We start from the raw sequence: 20,982 nt of genomic DNA, 5'->3' as shown, positions 1-20,982 counted from the left end.
CTCACTCAGTATAACTAACTGCTGCGAGACCACTCCAGCATATTCCTGGGTGTTTTCTGTGAGACTGGTTCACTCAAAGATGAGTTTCCAGATGGATGTGCCTGACAGGCTTGGATTTTGTCTACCTGCAGAGTATTCCTGTGCCTACCTAGATGTGCTGTGTCTTGTGGGATATATGTTAAATTAGATGTCATACTTATGAAAGAAAATAAAATGATTTTGATTATCTGAATTTGTGTCTAACTCGCAAGTACGGTCACGGGACCTAAATCATTAACTTTACAAAAAATGCTCAATGGAAAAGAATAATTTAAAATAATTATATTGGCCTAGTAAGATATAAAGCTTTCTGTACTATAATTTGTTTATTTTTATTCTTATTTTTCCTTTTTAAGTTAAAAACGAATGATAAAGCAAAAAGTATGATAATATATTCTACAGCTTTTCTGTAAAACTATATATTCAAAATATTCTGTCTAAAGTAGGTATACCAGCATGGACTGGGACAACTGAGTATACGTGAAAATAAGTTCTATAAAACTTAAACTATTTACTAAGTTGGGTGGGCCTTTCTGAGTCCATTAATATGAGTTAATTAGAGCTTCCTGTACTTAGATTTTCAGTAGTAACACTTAAGTGCTATCTTGGACTTTTTAAATATTTATGGGCTGGTTTAGAGAGCTCCTCTTCAAATCAGTAGAAACTTGGGAATAAGATCAAGAGCTCTCAGAGTTGAATATGCTAAGATGTAGTAGGGTATGCAGACTTGTTTATTCATCCTTTTATCCATTCATTCATGAAGCCTTTATTGAGGGCTTAGTACTAGTATAGGAATACAGAAATGAATAATCTGTCTCTGCCCTCTGGGAGCAGTGGGGAAACAGATGTGTACACAACCAGTGTACAGTTGTAGTGCAGTGGTATGGGCTGGAATGGCACAGTGGTGTGGTCAACTTTGGTCTTTGAGAAGACTTCATAGAGAAGGTGACTTTTCAGCTGAGTTTTAAAGGACAGGTTGGAATACAGGCTGGCAGGAGTAGTAGTAATTTTTTTACCCTGTAATAATTTTACTTCCTGGATATCAGTGGAATGGATTCCTAGTGGAAGTGTCATGTTGGCAAGTAGAAAGCCATTGTTGATGTCTTCAGATAATTTTTGTGCATGGGTAGTATTGGTCTATGTCTTAAAAATAGTGTGATACTTATTTACAGAGCTAATTTATATTTCCTTTCACGCATATAGTATTATAATATTTGAATATATGCAATTAGAAACTATTTGAGTAGATGTGGGTATATATAACTTTGAGGTATTTTGAATATTAAATTCTTTTAAAATGTATTTGTGCTCTTTTCCTTTGAGTGGGTATTTTCCTTACTATCTTATACCATGGTATTAAATTACAGAAATTCATACTTGTTTTTAGTGTAGGGGACTGCACTTTGAAATAACAGTGTTGGGAAGAGTCTGGGTTTTTAAATTTAATATATAAAAGGCATAATGTCTGGCATTCTCCGTGATACGCTGTGTTAATTATTCCTTATTTAAAATATCGTTGAGAAGGATTTAGAAGTGCAAGATGCAGTAGCTTGTGTCCTGGGCATGGAAGGTAGGAAGCTCTTCATTAATTAACCCAGTTAACAAATATTAATAGAACACCCACTACATGCTTAGGACCATGCCAAGTTCCAGGAACATTTAGTGAATAAAATAACAATTCTTGTTCTGAAGGAGTTAAAGGTTTGTTGAGTAAACATATGTATGATGAAAGGCAGTTTCAGAGTAGTATACATATAATATAATGGAAAGCACTAGGTTTGTGGGCATCTAATCCAGTCTTGAGGTGTCAGAAAGGCTCCTATGTGAGATGTAGTTCAAACTGAAAGCTAAGGATTGAGTTGAAATTAGCTAGATAAAGGGGATGGGATAGGAGTTGTGGGTGTGGATAGGTTCTAGGCATGAGGGATAGCTTGTGCATGTGTAGAAGACTCTAGGTTATTCATTACATCTAGATCATATAAGGGTGGTGGAGTAGTGAAGAGACTGTCTGGAGAGGAAGTAAGATTTAGATTAAAGTGGACCTTTGAGCCATGGTAAGATATTTGAGGGTCATCCTCTGAGTAATGGGGTTACAAAGGCTGAAGGTTTTAAGCACAGGAGTGAGAGACATGATTTGATTTGCGTTTCGGTAAGATCAAATTGACATCAGTGCAGAGAGTAGCTCGGGGAGGGGTAGAGGTAGGGGGCAGTGAAGACACAGGAACAAGTTAGGAGGCTGCAGCAATTGTCCAGGTGGCCTGAACTAGGGTAGTGGCAGTAGGGGCAGAGGGCAGAGAGAAGATAAATTGAGAAGATACAGTCCACATGGTTTGATTTATGTTTCCTAGTTAATTTTCATTAAAATTATTACAATTAAAATCACTTTTCTACTGACCAGAGTCAACATCAGAAGTCATAATCAATCCACATCTTCACTAAGCACCTATGTGCTTCTCCCTCATCCAGGTCTGTTTCTCCCAACTTCTCCAGCCTTCGAAAACCCTCCTACTTTGCTCTTTGGAACTCAAAGCCTGTTATCTTTGAATGTTTGCTTTCCTCTTGCTCTACTTGAAACCTAGGGGTTATTTGAGGACTTTATTTTCCTGGTAGCTCTTCATTCAAAAACTTCCAGTGCTTCTTGAGCATTTTTATTTCATTTCTCCATGTTGGTTTCAACTGTAGGTCATCTAGTCCCTCCCATTGATTCACTGCAAGCATTAGAACTTGAATTGCTTTCCTTTCCACCACTATTTCTGTTATTATTCCACATCTACCTACCAGGGACTCTTAACCTGTGGTCCATGGACCACCAAGGGGTCTGTGGTAGAATTCATGGTGTTATTGAACTTAATGGGAAAGGATTAAATCTTTTTAATTAACCTTTAAGTGAAACTTAGTATTTAAAAAAATTATAAACATAGGCAAAACAAAAAAACAAATGAGAAACCGAACACATACACGGTAGGATTGGACTTGTGACTTTATCACAGATAAAGAAAGACTGAGGCCTTCTTTCTTCCCTACGTGGGCATTTCCATTGGCTGCTCTGCACATGGCACTTGGCTGTGGAATACATATTGCATGTGGTAACTTATTTTCAAGCAATTTAAAGGAATTCAATAATATAATGTTTTTTATTTAATAATATTAAAATACTATATGAAATCTAAATGTGAGCAAATCATTGTAAGTAGTTAATTTTTTTGGGGGGGTGGTACTTTTTCATCTTTTCAAAGAAGCGTCTGGCTAAAGAACTTCTCATAAATTTCAATAATACAAGTTAAAAGTGGGAAATGCCCATTTGTAATATTTAGGAACATTGAAGGTAGAATGAGGTAGTTGGTGGGTTTGTGGGAATTGTTATTGGGTGAACCTATGACTGGGGTGGTTAGCTTATCACACCTGAAACAGTGAACGGCCAGTTTTCCTCCCCACGACGATGTCTCTTTGTAATAGTGATGTCACTTGCATTTTAGTAAAGACCATGGAAAAACGCAGATATACTGCTTAGCTTGTAACATGCACCATCTCCTGTAATTCTCATATCAGTCTCACCAGATTCCCTGTGTATCCCCTTTCCAAAGCCTCTCTTGAGGTTCCTTCTCAACCCCAGAATTAATTGCTGGTCTCTATCTGTTGCTAATTTACTTATGATTTTCTTGAGGGCATTTACAATACTTTATTTGTAATTTGTTATTATATTTTTCCCTTAAGTAGTAAACATTTGTGGGATGGCACTATGTTTTATGTGTTTTATCTCTAGTAATTGCTTATTTATCCATACCTTCAAGTACTTATTGACTGCTAGCTTTCTGCCAGCAACTGTTCCATAGGCTGAACACACAACAGTGGCTGTAAAAGTTACCTGCTGCTGTGTAACAAACTAAGCCAAAACAGCAAACATTTATTATCTCATATTGTTTCTGTGGGTCAGGAGTTTGGAATTTGCTTAGCTGGGTGGTTCTGACTTGGTGTCTCAGGAGGTTGCGGTGAAGAGGTTGTCTAGAGCTCTCATATCTGAAGGTTTGACTGGGGCTTCTGGGATGGCTTAAGCACATGGCTGTTGGCAAGATGCCTCCCTGCTTCTCTAGCTTCTTTAGCTCAGTTCTTTGCCCATTGGGCCTCCCCCTAGGTCTTCTTCAGTGTCCTCGTGATCTGGCAGCTGGCATATCCTAGAGTGAGTGATCCAAGAGGGAGCAACACAAAAGCTGTAATGTCTCTTATGACCTAGTCTTGGAAATGACACTCCATAATTTTCACAGTGTGCTGTTGATTACACAAGTCAGGGGATCATTGGGGGCTGTCCTAGAGACTGGCCACCACAACTAAGACAGTTGATGGTTTGTCTAGCATGGAACTTACATTTTGGTGGGAAAGAGGCAGAGTCAACACTTACAAAATATATGAAAATTATAGGTTTTTGTAAGTCATATGTCAGGATGTATGAAGGAAATAAACCGTGTGCTGTGACAGAGAAAGGGGAGTGGGTGAGCTGATGTTCTACTTTAGATAGAGTGATCAGTCTTTTAACCTGAAGCTGAAAGGTGAGAAGTAGTTTTATTTCCTATTAACAACTCACTGTCATATTAATTAAGTGTGGTGTACCACCTCCGAATAGCACTATAATAGAATTCCCTCAGTCTTCTGTATATCTAACCAGTTCTTCACCAAAGATACTATTGTGGAAATTTTAATTAGTTTGGTTAGGGTAACCCAGCAAGCAAGGGGCTGGGCAGGATTCAGAAGTCAGACTCTGGAGCCATGTTTTTAATCAGCAAGTTGCCTGGTTAATAATAAAGATAATTAAAAAGCCAAGTTATTTTAGCTGTTAAGGTTTTTCCTCCTCTTAAATGTAGTACAAAATTGCATGAAAATTGATAATTTTAAGTGATATATTTTTCTGGATTTCAGGTATATGTGTTCAAATAGAACTTTTAAAAAATATTTATTTATTTATTTATTTACTTGGTCGTACCCGGTCTTAGTTGCGGCTCGCCGGCTCCTTAGTTGTGGAATGCGAACTCTTAGTTGAGGCATGCATGTGGGATCTAGTTTGCTGACCAGGGATCGAACCCAGGCCCCCTGCATTGGGAGCGCAGAGTCTTAACCGCTGCGCCACCAGGGAAGTCCCTCAAATAGAATTAATTCATTACTTAAAATGAACTGTTATTTGCTTAATAATTCTCCTGCGTTGCATGAAAATAATCCCTTCTGGGTTCTAAGGAAGTATGTTTATGATCACAAATAGTTTTTCTGACTTTTCAAATTCTAAGATGACTAATAATTACATATCTCCCTTTTTTTAACATCTTTATTAGAGTATAATTGCTTTACAATGGTGTGTTAGTTTCTGCTTTATAACAAAGTGAATCAATTATATACATATGTCCCCATATCTCTTCCCTCTTGCATCTCCCTCCCTTCCACCCTCCCTATCCCACCCCTCTAGGTTGGTCACAAAACACCAAGCTGATCTCCCTGTGCTATGTGGCTGCTTCCCACTAGCTATCTATTTTAAGTTTGGTAGTGTATATATGTCCATGCCACTCTCTCACTTTGTCCCACCTTACCCTTCCCCCTCCCCGTATACTCAAGTCCATTCTCTAGTAGGTCTGCATCTTTATTCCCATCTTGCCCCTAGGTTCTTCTGACCATTTTTTCCCTTTTTTTTAGATTCCATATATATGTGTTAGCATACGGTATTTGTTTTCCTCTTTCTGACTTACTTCACTCTGTATGACAGTCTCTAGGTCCACCCACCTCACTACAAATAACTCAGTTTCGTTCCTTTTTATGGCTGAGTAATATTCTATTGTATATATGTGCCATGTCTTCTTTATCCATTCATCTGTTGATGGACACTTAGATTGCTTCCATGTCCTGGCTACTGTAAATAGAGCTGCAGTGAACATTTTGGTATATGACTCTTTTTGAATTATGGTTTTCTCAGGGTATATGCCCAGTAGTGGGATTGCTGTGTCGTAAGGTAGTTCTATTTTCAGTTTTTCAAGGAACCTCCATACTGTTCTCCAGAGTGGCTGTATCAATTTACATACCCACAAACAGTGCAAGAGCGTTCCCTTTTCTCCACACCCTCTCCAGCATTTATTGTTTGTAGATTTTTTGATGATGGCCATTCTGACTGGTGTGAGATGATATCTCTTGGTAGTTTTGATTTGCATTTCTCTAATGATTAATGATGTTGAGCATTCTTTCATGTGTTTGTTGGCAATCTGTATATCTTCTTTGGAGAAATGTCTATTTAGGTCTTCTGCCCATTTTTGGATTGGGTTATTTATTTTTATTTTTATTTTTTTGCGGTACGTGGGCCTCTCACTGTTGTGGCCTCTCCCATTGTGGAGTACAGGCTCCGGACGTGCAGGCTCAGCGGCCATGGCTCACGGGCTTAGCCGCTCCGCGGCATGTGGGATCTTCCCAGAACGGGGCACAAACCCAAGTCCCCTGCATCAGCAGGCGAACTCTCAACCACTGTGCCACCAGGGAGCCCATGGGTTATTTGTTTTCTTGGTATTGAGCTGCATCTGTTGCTTGTATGTTTTGGAGATTAATGCTTTGTCAGTTGCTTCATTTGCAAATATTTTCTCCCATTCTGAGGGTTGTCTTTTCATCTTGTTTATGGTTTCCTTTGCTGTGCAAAACCTTTTAAGTTTCATTAGGTCCCATTTGTTTATTTTTGTTTTTATTTCCATTTCTCTAGGAGGTGGCTGTAAAAGGATCTTGCTGTGATTTATGTCATAGAGTGTTCTGCCTATGTTTTCCTCTAAGAGTTTGATGGTGTCTGGCCTTACATTTAGATCTTTAATCCATTTTGAGCTTATTTTTGTGTATGGTGTTAGAGAGTGTTCTAATTTCATTCTTTTACATGTAGCTGTCCAGTTTTCCCAGCACCACTTATTGAAGAGGCAGTCTTTTCTCCACTGTATATTCTTGCCTCCTTTATCGAAGATAAGGTGACCATCTGTGCATGCGGTTATCTCTGGGCTTTCTATCCTGTTCCATTGATCTGTATTTCTGTTTTTGTGCCGGTACCATACTCTCTTGATTTCTGTAGCTTTGTAGTATAGTCTGAAGTCAGGGAGCCTGATTCCTCCAGCTCGGTTTTTCTTTCTCAAGATTGCTTTGGCTATTCGGGGACTTTTGTGTTTCCATACAAATTGTAAATTTTTTGTTTTAGTTCTGTGAAAAATGCCAGTGGTAGTTTGATAGGGATTGCATTGAATCTGTAGATTGCTTTGGGTAGTAGACTCATTTTCGCCATGTTGATTCTTCCAATCCAAGAACATGGTATATTTCTCCATCTATTTGTATCATCTTTAATTGCTTTCATCAGTGTCTTATAATTTTTCACATACAGGTCTTTTGTCTCCTTAGGTAGGTTTATTCCCAGGTATTTTATTCTTTTTGTTGCAATGGTGATGGGAGTGTTTTCTTAATTTCACTTTCAGATTTTTCATCATTAGTGTATAGGAATGCAAGAGATTTCTGTGCATTAATTTTGTGTCCTGCTACTTTACCAAATTCATTGATTAGCTCTAGTAGTTTTCTGGTGGCATCTTTAGGATTCTCTACGTATAGTATCATGTCACCTGCAAACAGTGACAGCTTTACTTCTTTTGTGTTTTGGATTCCTTTTATTTCTTTTTCTTCTCTGATTGCTGTGGCTAAAATTTCCAAAACTATGTTGAATAATAGTGGTGAGAGTGGGCACACTTGTCTTGTTCCTGATCTTTGTGGAAATGGTTTCAGTTTTTCACAATTGAGAATGATGTTGGCTGTGGGTTTGTCATATATGGCCTTTATTATGTTGAGGAAATTTCCCTCTATGCCTACTTTCTGGAGGCTTTTTTTTTTATCATAAATAGGTGTTGAATTTTGTCAAAAGCTTTTTCTGCATCTATTGATATGATCATATGGTTTTTCTCCTTTAGTTTGTTAATATGGTGTATCACATTGATTGGTTTGTGTATATTGAAGAATCCTTGCATTCCTGGGGTAAACCCCAGGATCATAGTGTATGATCCTTTTAATACGCTGTTGGGTTCTCTTTGCTAGTTTTTTGTTGAGGTGTTTTGCATCTATGTTTGTCAGTGATATTGGCCTGTAGTTTTCTTTCTTTGTGACCTCTTTGGTTTTGGTATCAGAGTGATGGTGGCCTCGTAGAATGAGTTTGGGGGTGTTCCTCCCTCTGCTATATTTTGGAAGAGTTTGAGAGGGATAGGTGTTAGCTCTTCTCTAAATGTTTGATAGAATTCGCCTGTGAAGGCATCTGGTCCTGGACTTCTGTGTGTTGGAAGATTTTCAATCACAGTTTCAATTTCAGTGCTTGTGATTGGTCTGTTCATACTTTGTATTTCTTCCTGGGTTCAGTGTCAGAAGGTTGTGCATTTCTAAGAATTTTTCCATTTCTTCCCGGTTGTCCATTTTATTGGCATAGAGTTGGTTGTAGTAATCTCTCATGATTATTTGTATTTCTGCAGTGTCAGTTGTTACTTCTCCTTTTTCATTTCTAATTCTATTGTTTTGAGTCTTCTCCCTGTTTTTCTTGGTAAGTCTGGCTAATGGTTTATCAATTTTGTTTATCTTCTCAAAGAACCAACTTTTTACTAAGGTTTTTTTTTTTTTTGCGGTACACGGGCCTCTCATTGTTGTGGCCTCTCCCGTTGTGGAGCACAGGCTCTGGACGCCCAGGCTCAGTGGCCGTGGCTCACGGGCCCAGCAGCTCCGCAGCATGTGGGATCTTCCTGGACCGGGGCACCAACCTGTCTCCCCTGCATCGGCAGGCGGACTCTCAACCACTGCGCCACCAGGGAAGCCCAGAACCAGGTTTTAGTTTTATCGATCTTTGCTATCGTTTCCTTCATTTCTTTTTCATTTATTTCTGTTCTGATCTTTATGATTTCTTTCCTTCTGCTAACTTTGGGGGTTTTTTTGGTATTCTTTCTGTAATTGCTTTAGGTGTAAGGTTAGATTGTTTATTTGAGATGTTTCTTAAGGTAGGCTTGTATAGCTATAAAGTTACCTCTTAGAACTGCTTTTGCTGCATCCCATAGCTTTTGGGTCATTGTGTTTTCATTGTCATTTGTTTCTAGGTATTTTTTGATGTCCTGTTTGATTTCTACAGTGATCTCTTGGTTATTAAGTAGGGTGTTGTTTAGCCTCCATGTGTTTGTATTTCTTACAGATTTTTTTCCTGTAATTGATATATAGTCCCATAGTGTTGTGGTTGGAAAAGATACTTGATACAATTTCAATTTTCTTAAATTTACCAAGGCTTGATTTGTGACCCAAGATAGGATCTATCCTGGAGAATGTTCCATGAGCACTTCACAAGAATGTGTATTCTGTTGTTTTTGGATGGAATATCCTATAAATATCAATTAAGTCTATCTTGTTTAATGTATCATTTAAAGCTTGTATTTCCTCATTTATTTTCATTTTGGATGATCTGTTCATTGGTGAAAGTGGGGTGGTAAAGTCCCCTACTATTATTGTGTTACTGTGGATTTCCCATTTTATGGCTGTTAGTATTTGCCTTATGTATTGAGGTGCTCCCATGTTGGGTGCATAAATATTTACAATTGTTATATCTTCTTCTTGGATTGATCCCTTGATCATTATGTAGTGTCCTTCCTTGTCTCTTGTAATAGTCTTTGTTTTAAAGTCTATTTTGTCTGATATGAGAATTGCTACTCCAGCTTTCTTGTGATTTCCATTTGCATGGAATATCTTTTTCCATCCCCTCATTTTCAGTATATATGTGTCCCAGGTCTGAAGTGGGTCTCTTGTAGACAGCATATATATGTGTCTTGTTTTTGTATCCACTCAGCCAGTCTATGTCTTTTGGTTGGAGCATTTAATCCATTTACATTTAAGGTAATTATCGATATGTATGTTCCTATTACCATGTTCTTAATTGTTTTGGGTTTATTATTGTAGGTCTTTTCCTTCTCTTGTGTTTCCTTCCTAGAGAAGTTCCTATAGCATTTGTTGCAAAGCTGGTTTGGTGATGCTGAGTTCTCTTAGCTTTTGCTTGTCTATAAAAGTTTTAATTTCTCCATCAAATCTGAATGAGATCCTTGCTGGGTAGAGTAATCTTGGTTGTAGGTTTTTCTCCTTCATCACTTTCAGTATGTCCTGCCACTCACTTCTGGCTTGCAGAAGTTCTGCTGAAAGATCAGCTGTTAACCTTATGCGGATTCCCTTACGTGTTGTTTTTCCATTGCTGCTTTTAATATTTTTTCTTTGTATTTAATTTTTGATAGTTTGATTAATATGTGTCTTGGCATGTTTCTTCTTGGATTTATCTTGTATGGGACTCTGTGCTTCCTGGACTTGATTAACTATTTCCTTTCCCATATTAGGGAAGTTTTCAACTATAATCTCTTCAAATATTTTCTCAGTCCCTTTCTTTTTCTCTTCTTCTTCTGGAACCCCTATAATTCGAATGTTGGTGTGTTTAATGTTGTCCCAGATGTCTCTGAGACTGTCCTCAATTCTTTTCATTCCTTTTTCTTTATTGTGCTCTGCAGTAGTTATTTCCACTGTTTTATCTTCTAGGTCACGTATCCGTTTTTCTGCCTCAGTTATTCTGCTATTGATCTCTTCTAGATAATTTTAAATTTCATTTATTGTGGTGTTCATCATTGTTTGTTTGCTCTTTAGTTCTTCTAGGTCCTTGTTAAATGATTTTTGTATTTTCTCTATTCTATTTTCAAGATTTTGGATCATCTTTACTATCATTACTCTGAATTCTTTTTTAGGTAGACTGCCTATTTCCTCTCCATTTATTTGGTCTGGTGGGTTTTTACTTTGCTCCTTCATCTGCTGCATATTTCTCTGTCTTCTCATTTTGCTTATCTTACTGTGTTTGGGGTCTCCTTTTTGTAGGCTGCAGGTTCGTAGTTCCCGTTGTTTTTGGTGTCTGTCCCCAGTGGCTAAGGTTGGTTCAGTGGGTTGTGTAGGCTTCCTCGTGGAGGGGAATGGTGCCTGTATTCTGGTGGATGGGGCTGGATCTTGTCTTTCTGGTGGCAGGTCCACATCTGGTGGTATGTTTGGGGTGTCTGTGGCCTTATTATTATTTTAGGCAGCCTCTCTGCTAATGGATGGTGTTGTGTTCCTGTCTTGGTAGTTGTTTGGCATAGGGTGTCCAGCAGTGTAGCTTGCTGGTCATTGAGTGAAGCTGGGTCTTGGCCTTGAGATGGAGATCTCAGCGAGATTTTTGCCATTTGATATTATCTGCAGCTGGGACGTCTGTTGTGGAGCAGTGTCCTGAACTTGGCTGTCACCTAGTGGCCCCACTGTGATGCCTGGCTGGAGCACCAAGAGCCTTTCCATCCACATGGCTCAGAATAAAAGGGAGAAAAAATAAGAAAGAAGAAGATTAAAATAAAATAAAATAAAATAAAGTTATTAAAATAAAAGAAGTATTAAGAAAAAAAATTTAATTAAAAAAAATAAGAACAACAAAAAAACGGACAGACAGAACCCTAGGTCAAATGGTAAAAGCAAAGCTATACAGACAAAATCACACACAGAAACATACACATACACACTCACAAAAAGAGAAAAAGGGAAAAATATATATACATCGTTGCTCCCAAAGTCCACCTCCTCAATTTCGGATGGTTCCTTGTCTATTCAGGTTTTACACAGATGTGGGGTAAATCAAGTTGATTGTGGAGATTTAATCCACTGCTTCTGAGGCTGCTGGGAAAAATTTCCCTTTCTCTTGTTTGTTCGCACAGCTTCCAGAGTTCAGGTTTGGATTTGGCCCCGCCTCTGCGTGTAGATCTCCTGCAGGCGTCTGTTCTTCGCTCAGACAGGATGGGGTTAAAGGAGCAGCTGATTCGGGGGTTCTGTCTCACTCAGGCCTAGGGGAGGGAGGGGTACGGATGCAGGGCGAGCCTGCGGTGGCAGAGCCATTGTGACATTGCACTAGCCTGAGGTGCGCCATGTGTTCTCCCGGGGAAGTTGTCCCTGGATCTTGGGACCCTGGCAGAGGCGGGCTGCACAGGCTCCTGGGAGGGGCTGTGTGGATAGTGACCTGTGCTTGCACACAGGCTTCTTGGTGGCGGCAGCAGCAGCCGCCTTAGCGTCTCATGCCCGTCCCTGGGGTCTGTGCTAATAGCCGCGGCTCACACCCGTCTCCTGAGCTCCTTTAAGTGGCGCTCTTAATCCCCTCTCCTCACGCACCAGGAAACAAAGAGGCAAGAAAAAGTCTCTTGCCTCTTCGGCAGCTCCAGACTTTCCCGGACTCCCTCCTGGCTACCTATGGCACACTAGTCCCCTTCAGGCTTTCACACAGCCAGGCCCAGTTCTCTCCCAGTGATCGGACCGAAGCCCAAGCCTCAGCTCCCAGCCCCCACCCGCCCCGGCGGGTGAGCAGACAAGCCTCTCGGGCTGGTGAGTGCTGGTCGGCACCGATCCTCTGTGTGGGAATCTCTCCGCTTTGCCCTCCGCACCCCTGTTGCTGTGCTCTCCTCCGCGGCTCCGAAGATTCCCCCTCCGCCACCCGCAGTCTCCACCCGCGAAGGGGCTTCCTAGTGTGTGGAAACCTTTTCTCCTTCACAGCTCCCTCCCACTGGTGCAGGTCCCGTCCCTATTCTTTTTGTCTCTGTTCTTTTTTTCTTTTGCCCTGCCCAGGTACGTGGGGGAGTTTCTTGCCTTTTGGGAGGTCTGAGGTCTTCTGTCAGCGTTCAATAGGTGTTTTGTAGCAGTTGTTCCACATGTAGATGTATTTCTGAGGTATTTGTGGGGAGGAAGGTGATCTCCAGCCTTACTTTCTGCCATCTTGAAGCTCCTCCCCTTCCTTTTGTTTTTAAATTAAAAACAATCACTGCTCTGTTAGCATTTAAAACATTGTAACAGTAAAAACTGTTTTTTCACTCTTACAGTGTTATACAATAGCTAAACATCCAGATAGAGTTTTAAATTTTTTAAAACTGTCGTTACTGATTATCAGTATGAGATAATACTCAGTAGAGTGCTCATTTACCTCCCCCTGAAGATAAGTGATATTAATTTACAAAACCCAGTACACCCCAGACACAGCTGAAGCCATATTAATCGTGTTGTGTACCACCTCCAAACAGCATTATAATAGGATTCCCCGAGTCTTCTGTGTATTTAACCAGTTCTTCAACAAAGGCAGATTGTGTACTTCACCTGCTTGGGTTGTGTTTCTAGCTGAACTTTAAGAGAATTTCAGGTGAAATTAGGAGTAGCAGTCCAAGTGCACATTGTAAAACACATACACTTGCAGTGAAATTGCCAAATTAAATAACAATCGACTTACAGTTAGTATGATGGGGATTTCTATCGTGTTTTTATGTACAAAAGTGTTTTAAAAGTTTGCTTTTATGTTCTCTTGTGTCTTGGTTTAAGCAAATTGTATGTGTAATTCCATGAAAGATAAATTAGGAGTGGTTTTTTTTCCCCCCATTTACGTGTGGAGTCATAGTATCATCCCTTAAAATAAATGAAAATTCTTTAGAACATTTACACTGATTTGATAGTAATGTTCACTCTGTACCTAGCTTGTAATAGTGCCCAGATTATTTGGAAACTACTTGTAGTGCTCAATAGAGCATCACATACCTGGGAATGCTTTTTACTTTAAGCCTGAGGTATTCAACAAATTCAGTTTACTGTTCTAATATAGAAGGATTGTATTTATTTTTCTCCCACGGCTCCTTCCTTATTTTGTTTTTCATTCCTTTCTAATCAGGGAAAATAAATAAAAGCATTGAAATTATGAAACACTGATTTTTTTCATCTTTATAGAGTTAGAAGTTGGAAAAGAAATATGCCAATTTTTCCTATCTTGCCTTTATCTAGCTAGGCTAGTGGTCCAGTGCACATTTGTTTTAACACTTGGATAGAAGGCACCCCTCCTGCAGAGTTTAGGTGCTAAGCATGTGGGGGAGGTGTGCTGATTTTGTATTATTGTACAAATTCTGGTATTGTTTATTGATACAAATGCAGTCCTACATCTAAAAACATAATGGGTTGATTTTTTTTTTTTCTTTATGCTATTTTTTAGGCTAAATACTATGGCATTTTTATGTTTAAAAGTGTTCTGGAGCTTGTTCTTTAAACATACAGTTTCCTCATTGAAGGATTAAACAAATACATTCAACTTGATGCTTCATTTCAAGCTCTTAGCACAGTGTATAGATATAGAAGGGGCTCAATAAATATTAGTCATTGTTATTTTTATGACTTTCAGAGATTTTTATTTAAAAAAATTTTGACTTTTGGTGAAAACTAAAATTTTGATTTCTTCTACACTGTTGGAAGTTAAGTATTCACAAATTAGCTTGTGAATTGCTTAAACTTACTATTCCCGTTCATTGACATGTTTACATTTATAATATTGATGTTGCATTGATGATGTTTTGCTTAATTTCACTTCATTATGTTTAGCATATTAATTAACTTTTTTTGTGTGTGTGTGGTGTGTGAAGAGGAGTTAGCATAGTTTCTACACTCAAGAATTGATATTACATGTGTAGAAATGATGGCAATGAAGTAGTGATTCAGAAGATAGACAGAGGAACCAGCTCCATTTCTTAAAACAGCTGTTGGGTGTCCCTAGTTTTTTAAAACAAGTATCAAGGATTGGAGTACTGATGTACATAGAGAAATAACTTCTGGACATATATTCATGTGGAGATAATTTTATGTTTCTGGGTTATTTCAAAGCAGGGAAAGTTTATGTTGGTGAGTTAGAGGGCCCTCTTCTTTGCTACTGTGATACACTGTATACACTTCTTGCTGCATTGTCTACATGGCTTTATAATTACCTGTCTATGTACTTGTCTCCTCCACTGGACTGTTGTTATTTACGTTCTAAATAGCTCATTTATCTTTGTATCACCAACTTCTAAAAGAGCAACCTCTCCATTGCTCTTCATTTCTTTTTGTAAATATGGGATTCCATTTCCATCAATTCTGCCTGAAAAGCTTCTTTTGACACTTTTTGTAGAGGAGATCTGCTGCCGACAGATTCTCTAGCTTTTGTCTGTCTGGAAATGTCTTTCTTTTGCTTCTATTTATGAAAAGTATTTTTACTAAACATAGAATTCTAGGATAAGGGTATTTTTCTTTCAGTACCTCAAAGATGCCATTCCATTGTCTTTTGCTGGCATTGTTTCTGGTGAGAAATTTTCATTTGTATCATTTTTGTTTTATATATAATGTCTTCTTTTCTCTGGCTGTACTTTTGTGGTTTGCCATTTATTTTTAATTTTCAGCAGTTTGACTATGAGGCTCCTAGCTGTTTTTGTTTGTTTGGTTTTTGTTTGTTATTTTAGTATTCTTTCTGGGGTTTGCTGAGCTTCTTGGATCTGTGAATTGATATATGTATATGTCTGTCTATCTATCTATCTATCTCTTCTGCTTCTGGACTCCAGTTACACCTATGTTACAACATTTAATATTGTATCACGGATTGTGGTTACTCTATTCTTTTTTTTCGCTTTTCCCATTTTTTTTTCCTTTTTGTTTCAGTTTAGATTCTTTCTATTGATATGTGTTTAGGTTCACCAATTCTTTCCTCAGCAATGTTCAGGTTCTGTTAAGGCCATCTAATGAACTCTTCATTTCTGATACATTTTTCATTCTAATTGTTAAAAAAAAATAGTATCCATGGTTTGCTGCTGAAATTCTCCATCCTTCATGCATGATGGCCACTCTTCATTATATCCTTTAGCATATTTTTATAAATCTTATTTTAAGTAGTCTGTTTAGTAATTCTACCCTCTGGGCCATCTCTAGGTGATTTCTTTTGACTATGGGCGCATTTCTCGCTTCTTTGTGTGTCTAGCAATATTTGATTGTATGGTGGACATTTTATTTAATTACAGTAGAAATTAAATAATATTTGCTTCCAAGAAAGGGCATGCCCTTCTTTCAGGCTGTTGGAATGGGGTCTGAGTCACTATAATCTCTAGTTGAGCTGCATTTGGTTTCCTGCTGCTTCGGTTTTTTATTCAGCTCATCTGTGGCCTCAGATGTTTTGAGGGCTTAGGATCTGAGTGCTAATGAGATTCTGGAAATCTGCTTTTTGACATTACAACTGAACTTTAGCTTTGAAAACCGTGGAATATTTCTTTCTGCTTTAAAGTCCTGATGCCCATCTTTAGGGTTACTGTAGCATTCTCTTTTTTGTTTTCAGTTCCATTGCTGTCTCTCTGTTTCTTCAGAGAGACCTGTTATCCTGCTCCCAGCCTTCGTGTGCTCTCTGTCAGCTGTGCTCAGCTGTTGTGTGCTCTGAGAAGGCCTAGATTTCTCTCAGGTCTTCTGTCTGGTCCAGAGCCTTCGGAGAGCAGCTCCTTTGCATTGGGAGAGACCTTTCATGCCTCAGGGAGCAAGCATACCGCTCAACTTTCCTGCTCTGCCCCCAGCCATTGGCCTCCTACCCCGTGTAGCTGGTGAAGACTTGAGGGAAAGAGTTGGTAGGAGGGTGCAGACTTGCTCCATGGTTGGAGCTTCATGACCGAGGCCCTTGGAATTCTAATCTCTCATGCCAGTACCCATGCAGCTGTCAAAGTTCATAAAAAAGACTTGGCTGGTTTTTCTTTACCTTTATTTTTCTTCAGCTGTTCGTCAGGGATAAAAGCAGTTTGTCACGTCCCAGTATTTAGTTCTTACAGGTTTTCTTGTTTCCTCAGCTTCCCGATGGGTTGAAAACAGTAGCAAGTACAATTTTGTAGGGTATCTGGCTTCTTTTGTTGTTAGGATGAGAGCAGTGGTGTTTTGTGACTACTTTGTAATCCTGCCAGAAGCTGTCATATTGTTAGTACTTTAATGTTTAGTTCATGTTAGATGGACCATGTGTGAGTGTATAGTACATGGTGTTTTTCCTAGGGATTATCTCCAAAGTGAACTTCAAGACCTATTTTGAAAGATAAACATTATTATCTTTGCATATCATTATTTGAAAAAAGTCCTATTTCTTTAGTGAAGTGAATAATCAATACTGTGACTTACTGTCCTTTTAAACAGAATTTAAAGTGTTATATTTCTTTAATGGGCTGTAGTAGCCCTATCCAGTAGAACCTTCTGTCATGATAGAAATGTACTTTGTGTGCTTTGACCAATACGGGAACCACTAGTCTCTTGTGGTTCTTGAGCACTTGGTATGTGACTAGGGCAACTAAGGAACTGAATTAAAAAATTTAATTTACATTTAAATAACCACACATAGCTAGTAGCTACTACAGTGAATAGTACAGGACTATGTACTACACATATATATGGTGAAAATAGTAGCTTAATGTGTGCACAGTTATGCTGAATAATTCCAGAATCATTGTGCTTTTTAAGTACACACTTCTTTACCTTTTTTGCTGGTTACCACTTGAAACACTGTATGTGTCTAGGTTCTCTGTTAGGAATAGAACTTGTGAAATTCAAGCAATTTTCAATGAATGAACAATTAACTTTGTAAACTAGTCTATGCATTTTCAAATATCCGTGGACTATTTGATGATATAATTGTAGAAGAAATCTCATTGCAGCAAAAATCCAGTTTTATTTCCTGAGGCTTTAGCTACTCTATAGTTGTTCATGAAGTTCAAATACAGACCAACCTGAATAAAGACAAATGTGATGTCTCTCAGGCCAACAAGTTATGGAGGTGTAAGTAAAAGTCAATTTTTAAAATGCCTAAATCATGCCCTGCTCCCCCACCTCCCCACCCCATAGTCTGTACTATGAAAAGGACACTGGATGAGGGGCTGGGGGGCAGGACACTGAGTACTAGTTAGAATGCCAACCACTAAATTAGCTAAGTTACCTTTGTAAAAATGCTTAATTTGTTAATCTGTAAAGCAAACGTCACTCATTAGACTCTTAATTCTATAATCTTAAGATTAGAAGGAATCTTTTGAGGTTGTGTATCTCTTCTGCCTTTAGACAGGATGGTTATGAAGACTCTTATTTTTATATTTATTATTTCTTTTAATTTTAAAGATTAAGTGCTGAATTAATTGAAAGCCTCCTGATGAAATCACAGTGATAATGTAATTGACCCTGTTTGTTTTTTCATTTTGGGAATTAGGTAAATAATGTTGGAGAAGAGAATACTTACGTGTGTGCTATTTATTTTATCTTTCTTCATAGCTGGACAGATTTGCCAGCATAAGAATTCCAGGGAGCAAGAAAGAAAGGACTCCACTTTCCAACCTGAAGACTGCATTTTCAAGCAATGATTGCACTTCAGAGATGAATGAAAACATTCCAAAGCCACTGTCAGAGAAGGAAATCTTAGAGCTTTTTGAAAAGATGATGGTAAGAATTTTGATTCCTTATATAACGTTTGATGTAAAAAAAAGCCTTTGCTTCGGCTTATGTTAATGGAACCACACATGTCTGAAACTCAGGTTCCATAGGTGATTTCTGATGTCACTAAGATAGTACTTAAGGCATAGAGAGTTTTAGGATTACAAAATTAAGAATCCGAAGAAAAATGTCATACCAGTTGTTTTACACAGAAATACATAAAAACGTAAACCTCTAAAGTATCAAATGATATACTTTTTGCCTTAAATGGATTATCTAAGTGGTCTGTCTGGGTCGGTTGCATTTGAGAATGACGGTCACAGCTCTCTGCTGTGTGCATTAAGTGTGCTGATTTTTGGACCTTAGAGTCCTTTCTCAGTTCTCACGATAACCAGGTTTGCATAGTCCTGCAACAGTTAAATCTGCACTTGAACTCACTGAATTTGGGGTGTGCCTTTGTAATTCTTTTATCACCACAAGTTGATATAATTTCAGTCTAGAACAAAAGAACGTAACCATTTTTGCTAGCCTTTGCATCTGTCAATGAGACTTGTATAAGGTAGATTTCTTCAAGACTACCTTTGAGGACTCAAGATAATAAAGTGCCCCCTCATTCACGTATCATATGTGGAACCACTACCTAAATTATCTGTGAGATTCTGGAATGGTACATTTTTGGTTCACTTGTGACTACCTTGTTAAGAAAAATTTTTCTTTTGGTTCATAATTGCTGGTGTCATCTGAGTAAGTAAAGCAAGTAGGCCAGTGATGTTAGACATTTATGGAGGCTTACCACAGCTAGTAGTTGTTAAAGTACAACTACCTAGGAAGTACAGAACACAGTTGATGGTATTCTGTTCTGAACATGATGACTTTAGAAGTATGTTTCTGTTAGGCTTTCTTACCCTTCTCCTAGCTAAGAGTATCAATTTTAATTGTATGAACAGGGCAGATGGATTTTGGCATTTTTGAAGTGTTTACACATTTTAATAACTGGGCCAGATCACTTGTTAAATCTTTTTTAAAAAAATTTTACATTAATTAATTAATTTTATTTATTTATATTTTTGGCTGTGTTGGGTCTTTGTTGCTGCCCGCGGGCTTTCTCTAGTTGCGGTGAGTGGGGGCCACTCTTTGTTGCAGTGTGCGGGCTTCTCATTGCGGTGGCTTCTCTTGTTGTGGAGCACAGGCTCTAGGCGCGCGGGCTTCAGTAGTTGTGGCTTGCGGGCTCTAGAGCGCAGGCTCAGTAGTTGTGGTGCACGGGCTTAGTTGCTCCGTGGCATGTGGGATCTTCCTGGACCAGGGCTTAAACCTGTGTTCCCTGCATTGTCAGGCGGATTCCTAACCACTGCGCTACCAGGGAAGCCCCACTTGTTAAATCTTAAACAGGTCTCCTTGTTGGCAGAAGATCTTTTGTAGTCAAACTCACTTTACTCAGCAGAAGTAAAATGAATGATTGATTTCTCAGGGCTGCCCAATTTGCTAATGAGTGAGTTTGTCACAAGTAAAGGCTTTAAAAAAAATAAAGGTTTTTTTTTTTTTTCTTTTTCTCCCCTTCTGATACCTTGACCACATCACAGTGGTCAATGCAGGGAAAACCTGCTGGAGATTCTAAAGCTGAGAAGGGTCTTTCGCCTTTAAATGTGGACTAGTGATATTTCTCAGGCTTGTCAGGTGGGATACCACACCTTTGACAAATTTAAAGCTGTTTTTATATCTGGGGAGGATGCTAGATTTAGGTTGGGTTTTATTTTTGGCTTGCACCTATCTGTACCATTTTTATTAATAAAAATTCTTTTGAGGAAGCAACATTGAATAATCTGCCATTTTCATTTTTTGGCATTTGCCAAAATGAGGTTTCATTTAGAAGTTGTATCTAGATTCTTTGTTTTGGCATTGTACAGTTTAAAAAAATCTTGTTTAACGTTATCAAAGGTACTTAGATGATTTTTTTCATGAAGTAAAATCTTTGTTTTGAAGAACACCTCTTTTCCCTCCTCAAGATGGTCCTTTGAAAGACAGTGTGTCGACTTGATTACTTAATGAATGCAAAGTACAGTGTAATCCTTCAACATTTGTACTCATTTCACTTTTATTTAGGAAATTAATTTAGTTGGTCGCTGGGTAACATTTTCAGTGCACTTTTTAAAAGTAGTGATGAATTTTTAGTTATGCTACTTCTTAAGGGCTTTTTTTCCCTGTGTGTCATCCAGTGAAAGCAGAGTTTTTATCTGAAAGCTCATCTTGGTTTCTCTTTAGATCTTAGGTATGTGAAATAGTTGTGTGAGCATTGCTGTGTATACAGCTTTGATTTATGGACGTCAAATTTCAGTGGTTGCTCTTGAACTCACAGTAGATCTGTGTAGCTGGCTTTTTGACCGAGGTGAACATGGTAGGTACAGATTGAAAGTGACTTGTTTGTTCCAGCCATTGCCCCTTTAAACCAGCTCTTTCAGCTTATTCTTTCCTACCCCTGGATAAAATTCACTGTAGGTCCCAGAGTTTTCTGTTTGCTTTCAGATAATGAAAACCCTAGTTTAATTTAAATAAGTTAACTTTTATCCAGAGAAAGTCTCTCACTTTCCCTCTTTCAAGGCTGCTCCACTTAAAGCCTCCAGTGCAGGCTGTGGTCGTGGC

The 20,982-nt window shown here is 38.5% G+C and overlaps 1 protein-coding gene across 4 annotated transcripts in view; it reads left to right on the top strand.

Annotated features, from left to right (window-relative positions):
- Positions 1–20,982, top strand: part of DIAPH3 (diaphanous related formin 3) — a 556,147-nt gene that overhangs the window by 37,152 nt on the left and 498,013 nt on the right. For 3 of the 4 annotated variants that reach the window (XM_065896254.1, XM_065896253.1, XM_065896252.1), the window contains one exon: positions 18,187–18,354. The exons of the other annotated variant lie outside the window; for it this stretch is intronic. In XM_065896254.1, the coding sequence (XP_065752326.1) occupies positions 18,187–18,354 (168 nt within the window). The remainder of the gene's footprint in view (positions 1–18,186; positions 18,355–20,982) is intronic. 4 annotated transcript variants of the gene reach the window in all.

This window comes from Phocoena phocoena, chromosome 18, assembly GCF_963924675.1.
Source record: "Phocoena phocoena chromosome 18, mPhoPho1.1, whole genome shotgun sequence".
In the NCBI taxonomy this organism is placed as follows: domain Eukaryota; kingdom Metazoa; phylum Chordata; class Mammalia; order Artiodactyla; family Phocoenidae; genus Phocoena; species Phocoena phocoena.
The sequence above is the reverse complement of the archived record's forward strand: the minus strand, read 5'-3'. Positions and strand labels throughout refer to the sequence as shown.